General features: G+C 41.3%; 1 protein-coding gene and 1 long non-coding RNA gene across 2 annotated transcripts; one reads left to right on the top strand and one right to left on the bottom strand.

Annotated features, from left to right (window-relative positions):
* Nucleotides 1–1,680: 1,680 nt before the first annotated feature.
* gpd1b (glycerol-3-phosphate dehydrogenase 1b) lies at nt 1,681–8,478 on the bottom strand. Its single transcript, XM_047347209.1, has 8 exons — nt 8,144–8,478; nt 4,474–4,651; nt 4,190–4,330; nt 3,655–3,793; nt 3,253–3,365; nt 2,864–3,100; nt 2,658–2,764; nt 1,681–2,242 (listed from the first exon to the last, which is right to left on the bottom strand). Exons 1-8 carry the CDS (start codon nt 8,188–8,190, stop codon nt 2,146–2,148), a joined length of 1,059 nt encoding a protein of 352 aa, XP_047203165.1. The 5' UTR covers nt 8,191–8,478; the 3' UTR covers nt 1,681–2,145.
* On the top strand, nt 2,986–3,400 carry LOC124856594. The gene is made up of 2 exons (XR_007035371.1): nt 2,986–3,123; nt 3,220–3,400. It is a non-coding gene; the product is annotated as an uncharacterized LOC124856594 (long non-coding RNA).
* Nucleotides 8,479–9,261: the final 783 nt, after the last annotated feature.

The raw sequence follows: 9,261 nt of genomic DNA, 5'->3' as shown, positions 1-9,261 counted from the left end.
TGGAAGCATGATACATTTAAATTGACCTCTTCTTCCGAACTATATCATATTTTGTGTTTTTAAACACCACAAACCAGATAAAACTGCAAGCCTACACTGTTGCCTTGAAAAAACACTGTATCCAACATGTTAATGAACAAATAATGAATAAAAATATGTAAAAAAAAAAAAAGACTTGATGGGATTGTAAAGCAAAGCAGAATGTCATACAGTCAATATAAAAACCCATTGTTTTATTGGTGAGCTATAAAACTATTTGTGTTAAATGTAATTTTCACAGACGAACAAGGATAGACAATATTAAACAGACCCTAGTGATGCTGTTGGGGTTGATGGGCTCCATTGTCAGCAGGGCCCCCAAATTCATATCCTACTAAGGTCTAATAAAATCTTGGCTGGCACTAGCTAAAAAACACACTAGTGTTTTTTATATAATTTTTTGTATCAGGTCATATACTCAAAAGCGAAACATTAATTTTTAGTGTTGGAGCTACCACCGTCTATCTTCCGGTTGTATTCGGATGTTTTGCGGCTAACTTTCCGGCTCTTGGCTGCCGCCCTAAGACGAGAACTAGAATTAAGGAAGTGAGGCGAGTCCCTCCTTCCCGCTGAGGGGATGGGTGCAACGCAGGCATGCTTTCTTTCTCGGTTCACTTCAGATTAACAACGGGAGTGAGGCGGTTGCAGACTGTTCCAATGTGCATTGGCAGCTTCTGCTTTTTGATGCGCCTGATAAGTTATGTTAGCAAAAACTGTATTAGTCATAAAAATATGACGATGGGGAGGCGAGACTGTGATTGATGTGATTGCACCCCCAAGTGGTCAAGGAGTGTATTACAAGCAGAAGTTGTCATGACGTATTATGTAACGTCTTGACTTGTATTAAAAGAAAAGAAAATTTTCAAGCCAATTCTGTCGCAGTACATTGCCGTTTTTCAAAGAAAGCTCACATATGTTGAAATTATACATTAATTGTTTTGAGAGTAACGTCATGGGAAACATTCCTTCATTTGTGTTGGTAAGTGAGAATGAAGCAGCTGCATTTCTGTCTGCTCTCTAATTATAGAAGGACATTTGCTCCTTTGGGTTGTGTTATTATTAGAGATCTCACAGGGCAGTTGACTCAATAACTATTCGATGGGTTGTACTAAGAGAGTCAAAGTTAAACAAGAGACAACTGCTTTTACCCCCACTGTGAGCAAGAGAGATGTTAAATAATAAAATAATAGTAAAGTAAAACCACAAATCATGTACAGTGAAATATCTTCCCCCTTCCTCTGGCATTGTATGAATTTGGAGCCTTTCAGCACAGGTTATGTGAAGTTTCATTGTCAGGGCCAGAGGAAATGAGCTGCCAGTGACAAATGATTTGTGTAGAAAGAAGAAGGATTCTTTGATTGGAACCTCATTGAATTATTGTTATTTGAAATCCTCAAGGAGAGAACTGTTTCAGGGTTAGCAAACTGAACAGTGCAGAAATCCACCTATGGGGACTGAGAACGACCATGCATTTAATGAAGGGCAGCTCCCGACGCTCCAGAAAATGGTAAAGGTGAAGAGTTTAAAGTGGCAGCCAGGCTGAACTCAGGTCCGGTTACATTAAAGCTTCTCTTCCAGTGTGCATCATGAAGGCAGGCAGGCACACACCAGCAAGTTACAACATTAACAGACAGAAAGTTATAAAGATTAAAATAATTTATTCTAAAATACACGATGCAAAATTTTGGGGCATATTCATTATGTTCTAATGAAACAAAGATACTTTATGGGAGTGATTTTAGATATGGATGAAAAGGCACATTGTGTAACATTTTCTAAGACTGCAGTTATTGTTAGTGGTTATTGTTAGTGTATCAGCCAATTTAAGACCACATGTCAAAAGATTTAAGACTTAAATCCTCTGTGCAATAATTTAACAGTTAGTAAAAACAGAAAAACTTCTTCTGGCAGTAGCTCAGGTGGCCGAAAGGCAAATCAAGTCCATTTTTCTCTTTTCTGTTTTTCTAGTGGTAGACCAAAAAGCAACTGCTGCAAGAGAAGGTCTGAGGCTCAGACCAAAATTCACATAATCCTCTCCCCCATTAACACCTTAGTTGTAAAAAGTCCAGCCCAACTTCAGTCCACGTGTGAGTCCTCATGAGTCTTTCACATGTGCTCAGGGTGGTTTTGCAAACACTTGATGAACTCTGTGACTGGGTGGCCATTGAAGCAGATCTGATGAACAGCAGTGAAGAGAGGGAACCTGCATGGGGAAAGTGACAGAATAGAAGGGAATTCTGTTTAATAGAGAATTGGACTAGACATATCACAATAAAAGTAAAACAAATGTGGCAAATGCATAGCATCTGATATAATGAGATGGATAACTCTTTTTATTGTCTTTTATGGTTAAATACTGAGCAGAAACACTAATGCTAGAAGAATAAAGCTGGGATTTTCCATTTAAACAAATAACAATCACCTCTTTTATTTCATAAAGACTTACAATAGGCTCCTGCATTACATTGTGCTTTTCCAATTTGATGTAATAAATCAAACATCCTGCTCCTAGAGTCACCAGATCAGCAAACTCCTCTATTTACTTGTGATTCTACACATTTTTAATATTACTTGAGTACTTTATCAGAATGATCCTATAAGGTATGAGAAAAACGTACTTTTCCACCATGTTCTTCTGTTTCAAGATTACATGGACTTCACTGGCTGTGGCTGGACCTTGAAGCTTCTGCCCATTCAGCAGCTCAATCTCCAACTGCTTGATGCTCTAAACAGAATCATGCACTGTGTTACATTGCAGTGCCTTGTATAAAGAAGACCCAGGCCATCAGAGAGAGATATAAGGTAGATGAAAGTTGTTCCATACTTTTCCTGTCTTTGCAAACGCCTCTCCAATTTTTCGATTGCGTCCTCCATAGCAGGTTGTAATGAGGTCGGCTACGCCGCAGCTCTCCAGGAAAGTGACAGGAGAGACGGGGCAGTCTGTGCAGAAGACCTTGGCGAAGGCAATCATCTCCATTAGGCCGAGACGGATCACTGCAGCTTTGGTGTTGTCGCCAAATCCAAGGCCGTCACAGAAGCCTGCTCCCACGGCCACGATGTTCTGTGAGGATGATAAAAAAGCTTGTAAGAGACTGAGAACACATCTGAGCCAGTTGCTTCTCTTAGAGCCATCTCCACTGCATCTCTTATGCATCAGTCAGATTTAAAAATGTATTTCAGCACATCTAGTTGTGTTTGGAGGAGAGGATTAACCTTAAGTGCACCACAGATCTCCACTACATCAGACTCTTCCACCACAGTCACACGGAAGTTGGTAGTCTGCATCAGCTCCTTCAGCAGTGGTCCATGTACTTTGTCTTTGCACCCTGAAATAACACAGACAATACAGTGATGTTTTATATGTCCAGTTTCAGCATTTCTTTATTCAAATCAATTTTAAATTCCAAAGTGACAAACAAAATGATTGAATAATTATGTGCCATGGTGATGTAGATGTGTGATAGTTCAGGAGCAACCTCTGGAGGAGAGTTACTCTAAAAGGCATCTTGCTTTCTGGAATTGCAGAATTTAACATGCACAATTTATGTTGCAAACTGGAGGTAATAAAAATGTAAAGATCTTAATTTTGCTTATTTAAAACAGTAAAATCAGTACCAATAGTTGTTTCACAGAACTTCTCATCAGCAACCTCATTGGCAAGGTTTGCACCCATGAGGACCGTCATGGTGATGCCGAGTTTCCTACGGATGACCTCGGAGATGAGCTTTAGACCCTCTGGACCTGCATCTACCCCCTTTGGCAAAAATAACCATGTAAATGAAGTAATAATAATAAGAACAGATGCTTTCAAAATGGAAACAAGGCCGGCCTCCTTTTCCTCAGAGGAGGCTTGGAGAGTTGGAGTGAAGAAACCTGAGTTATTACTAAAGAAGATTTCAGTTATTGGCCTAAATATGTGAGTTTTGCCACATTTCCCAAAGTCAAAAACTAACAAAAGCTCTTAGGATAAAAGTTCTTGATATTTTCTGTTGTTACACATTAATTTCAAAGAATAATCTACCATAACCTTTTTGACATTCTAAAATGAATCAGAAATAAGCATATAAAATCAGAGAGCAATAAATAGACAGATTCAGAGGAAAGCCTTGAGTCTAAAACTTTTTCTTCAGCGCTCTGAGTTTTGACAGACCTTGATGAGAGACATTCCAATGGTTTCTTTTTTTATGTGATCTTTGATGGTGTCGCACACTTTCCCAACGAACTGGTGAGGAACCACAAAAATCAGGACATCGGCTCCCTTCACCGACTCGGCCAAGTCTGGAACGGCCACCTGGTAAAGAGACATAGAGAATTTCAGCCCTACCTCGAAGCCAAAGACAGAAATCACCGTGGATTAACCACCATGGTCAGTCCTCCTGACTGTTAGAGACAGAGGAGCAGAGACACAGACAGCCAGCCTGCTGTCACGCTCACCACATTGGGGGGCAGCTTGTGACCAGGTAGGTACTTCACATTTTCATGGTCTGTGTTGATGATTTCTGAAAGCTTACGACCGTTCACCATCTCCTCAAACACCCACATGTTCACTTTGGTATCAAACGTGTCATATTTGGCCGCGTTGGCTCCCACAATCTTGGCAATAGCAGAGCCCCTGGGGACATAAGAAAACACTATTACCACCCTGCTGATGGAATATATTTTATTGCTTCACTAAAACAACAAATTGTCAATAATTATTGTGTGAGGGGTAAAAGTAGAAGACACATATTTTACTTTAATCTACTAAATGACATCATGTTGTCTATTTGTAATAGTGAGGAGTTTGCCTTTCATCTGTTCAGACTTGGCTTTCAAAAGCAAATTAAAAGCAAATAATTCACAATGTAATAAACTGAAATATAAAATGTAAAAGGTTAAAAAACAAAAACACTTAACTATTTATTAAATCAATCAGAAATGAATTCACATATCCACAATTTAAATTTTGGACAAATTAAATTACCCTGACCAAAACTACACGTTTATTCTGCAACATGTCACATGCTTCTCTCTGCAAGCCGTTGTTATTACTGTTTGTTTTAATCAAAGCCAAAGGATCGGACTGTGTTCTTTTTAATTTTCCACTTTCAGCATAAAGCGATGGAAAAAGCAACATTTTCCTTTGATTTTTCATTTCCACATTAGAGAACTAATGATGGATTTTGGGGGGATTAAGTCACCTTACAAAGCTGGCGATCAAAAAGGGAAAACATTTCATGAAGCCGCTTTAATGTTTAGATTTTTTATTTTTTATGTTGTTTTTTTTATGTATTTTATTATCTAAATGGGAAATCGCAACTACAAAGAGACAATGAATAAATAATTTACTATTACTGCCCCTTGAGTGTGGCCTCTGGTGGAATAAAAAGCCTAGATTACTGGAATTCCGCGTCCCTAGATAAAGCCGAGGTCTCCACCTTCGTCCGCCGCCCAATCCTCTTTGCACCGGTCCCTCACGGTTCCCCCTGCAGGTGGTGGGCCCACTGGGGGATGGCTTCGCGTCTCTCGTTCGGGCTTGGCCCGGCCGGGTCCCGCGAGGAGCAACCCGGCCACCAGGCGCTCTCCGACGAGTCCCGACCCCAAGCCTGGGTCAAGGGTGGGACCCCGGCTCCGCCGTACCGTGCCTCGATTTTATAGTCCTCATGAAGGTGTCTTGAACCACTCTTTGTCTGACCTTTCACCTAGAGCCTGTTTGCCATGGGAGACCCTACATGGGGGAATTAAACCCCACAACATCGCCTCTAGGATCATTCGAGCACTCAAACCCCTCCACCACGTTAAGGTGGCGGTTCAAGGAGTGGCTTGTCCTCTTCAGGTTGGAGGTGAGTTCCTGAGTGGAGGAGTTCAAGTATCTCGGGGTCTTGTTCATGGGTGAGGGAAGAATGGAGCCGGAGATCGACAGATCGGTGCGGCTGCCGCAGTAATGGGGGCGCTGTGCTGGTCCGTTGTGGTGAACAGAAAGCTGAGCCGAAAAGCAAAGCTTTTGATTTACCGGTCGGTCTACGTTCCTACCCTCAACCTATGGCCATGAACTTTGGGTCATGACCAGGGGTGAAAGTGAGCCGGTACGGTCCGGTACTGCGTACCACTAAAAGATTCTGCGCCAGTACGCAGTATCGGGAAGAGAGAAGAACGGCAGTCTACTATAAAGCCGTCATCCAGAACCAGTTACGGCTGCAAGAATTAACGAGCACACAAAGATCAGATCCGCTACCAATAGACAGTCAACAACACGACTTAATCTGTTTATAAATATAGTTATTTTATCCTCATTCCAAATAGTTTCTGAACTGTTCTGCTAAATACTCCAGTTAAAAGCAAAGGGAGAGAAACTAGTTGTGTTTCATGTTATTTTGCTGAATTACAACAACACAGTACAGCTCGAAAACAGTTTTCACATACACTAAGCGAGAGCGCATGCGCGCTTACCTCCAAAACAGAACGGTTGCCAAGGAGATCGCTGCGTTCGATTTAGTGGACTGGGAGATTTTACACAGGCGGTGCACAGACATAAAAAACCGCCGCTTGCATTAAGACAGGACAAACAATAAATCACTTACCATCTACAGACTTTTAAATAAAAACCGCAAAAACAACCGAACTGTCAAATTTTAAATGAAATCAAAACTGGACCACAATGCAGAGAACAATAACTTCTTTGTTCAAAAGAAAAGATGGAAACTGAAGATGAATAGTTATGCATCAGAGAACGGTTTATCATTGTTTCAAACATGGCAGTTCTCTAACAATTGATATATATATATATATATATATATATATATATATATATATTCCATAGTGGGTCATGGGGGAGCTGGTGCCTATCTCCAGCAGTCTATGGGCGAGAGGCGGGGTGCACCCTGGACAGGTCGCCAGTCCATCGCAGGGCAACACACAAACAACCATGCACACACTCATTCATACACCTAAGGGAAATTTAGAGCCACCAATTAACCTAACAGGCATGTCTTTGGACTGTGGGAGGAAGCCAGAGTACCCGGTGAGAACCCACACATGCACGGGGAGAACATGCAAACTCCATGCAGAAAGGAATCGAACCCAGGACCTTCCCGGCAAGATTTTAAAACTACTTTCACCCCTGGTCATGACCGAAAGAGTGAGATCCCGGATACAAGCGGCTGAAATGAGCTTCCTCCGTAGGGTGGCCGGGCACTCCCTTAGAGATAGGGTGAGGAGCTCAGCCATCCGGGAGGAGCTCGGAGTAGAGCCGCTGCTCCTCCACATCGAGAGGAGCCAGTTGAGGTGGCTCGGACACCTATACCGGATGTCTCCTGGACGCCTTCCTCGGGAGGTGTTCCAGGCACGTCCCACCGGGAGAAGGCCCAGGGGACGACCCAGGACACGCTGGAGGGACTATGTCTCTCTGGCCTGGGAACGCCTTGGGCTCCCCCCGGAGGAACGGTAGGAGGTGACTGGAGAGATGGACGTCTGGATGACTCTGCTGAGTCTGCTGCCCCCGCAACCCGGTCCCAGATAAAGCGGAAGACGACGAGTACTACTATGACATTACTAGAATTTAATAGAATAAAAATGTTTTTTGATAATCTTGATAAAAATTTTAAAATAATTTAACATCTCAAATATCCACTATAATGATTAGACATAATGATTTATATGTAAAGTGGTAGCAGGGAGACTAATAATTACAAAAAAGCACTTTTTTCTGTACTGCAAGATGAAGTTCTGACGATTTAAAAATCTGAACTGTTATTCAACGTTTTAAAAATTGACAATTTAAAGAGTTAAGTGTAATGAAGATGTAGCTACAGAGGTCGCATCCTGCATTGACTAAAAGGTCAACCTGTGTGAAGGACAGCACTGCAAGGCTGATTCAACCCTGCAGACTAATAAAGTGACTTATTTAATAAAGACCTAAAAGTTGAGGAATCTTTGAATCTGCAGCCTTGGAAAAAAAAAAAATGCTGCTGAGTTTATGAACTTTATTAATGATTTATCGGCTCCTGAAGTTGCACAAGTTCTCCTACTTTTAATGTTTATCCAACCAAGAATTTCACTGTGTGCTGAAGCTTTTGGTTCAAATAATACATATTGCACTGAAGCAAAACTGAAAGCTCCCACTCACCAGTTACCAGAACCGATCACACAGACTTTCTTTGGCGCTGCCATCATGTGTTTGAGTTCCCACAGAGAGACCTGCAGCTGCCGCTGTGAGGACAGACTGAGCTCCGGAGCAGATTGGGTTTACACCAGACAGTCCCACAGCCGAGGCTCAGACACACCCTCTCCTCATGGTTGGTCTGATCCGTCGCCTTTCACAGACCTGCGCAGGAGCAGCAAAACCGGCAGCAGATCCAGATGCAGAACAACCAATTTAATTTACACATAAAGGCTTTGATGCCTTTGATGATTTCCAGAGAACATTGATGTGATTGGATCACAGTGAGTGATGAGCTTAATCCAAAAAAAAAAAAAAAAAAAACAACAACAAAACATTCAGCTGAGAGGGATAGTTTGTTTATTTTTAAATCAATCAGTTTTAATCTTCCAGCACTTTTTTAACTGACATCTACTTCACTTCATTATAGTTGGCTACTATTGAACACTGGTGTCGTTAGGATCCGGAAACATTGGCCCAGCCCAGTAATGGCTGGATTTACACACCACAGTGGAAAGACTCAAAAGTGATTAAATATCAAGATAAAAAAATACTATCTTCTCAGTTCTTTAATGCCAGGTTTAAACCACATCCATCAAGGAGTTGGGCTTAATAACATTTTGAAATAAAAATCTCTGCTTTGTTTTGTCATTTATTCAATTTTATTTTGCATGTTGCTTTTTTAGCCTCCTATCTCCGACCCATTAGTTATTCAGGCACAGAGTACATAGATCTATAAGCTGATCATCTACTCTATGCAAGTAGATGATCAGCTAATGGATGATGCATCACTCAGATCCTTGCTGGGCTTTTTTCTTAATAGTTTTTAGGTCTCATCATTACTGATCCTCCACTTTCCCGATTTGCTCAGTTTAGGCGTGCATTACACAACATGCTGTCACAGCCAGGTATGAAGATAGGACAGCAAATAAATAAAAAAGCAAAGTCTAAAGAAACAATTAGAATGTTTGTCATTAAAAACTTGAATTTGGCCTTCTACAGTTTTTATTTTCAGCTATCATCTTTTTTGCTTCTTTATTTGCCCTATTTCTACTCATCCGCTGGATGAAACATGTTCACTTTAC

Source organism: Girardinichthys multiradiatus, chromosome 20, assembly GCF_021462225.1.
Source record: "Girardinichthys multiradiatus isolate DD_20200921_A chromosome 20, DD_fGirMul_XY1, whole genome shotgun sequence".
Lineage (NCBI taxonomy): Eukaryota > Metazoa > Chordata > Actinopteri > Cyprinodontiformes > Goodeidae > Girardinichthys > Girardinichthys multiradiatus.
Note: the sequence above shows the minus strand (reverse complement) of the source record. Positions and strands in the feature narration are given on the sequence as shown.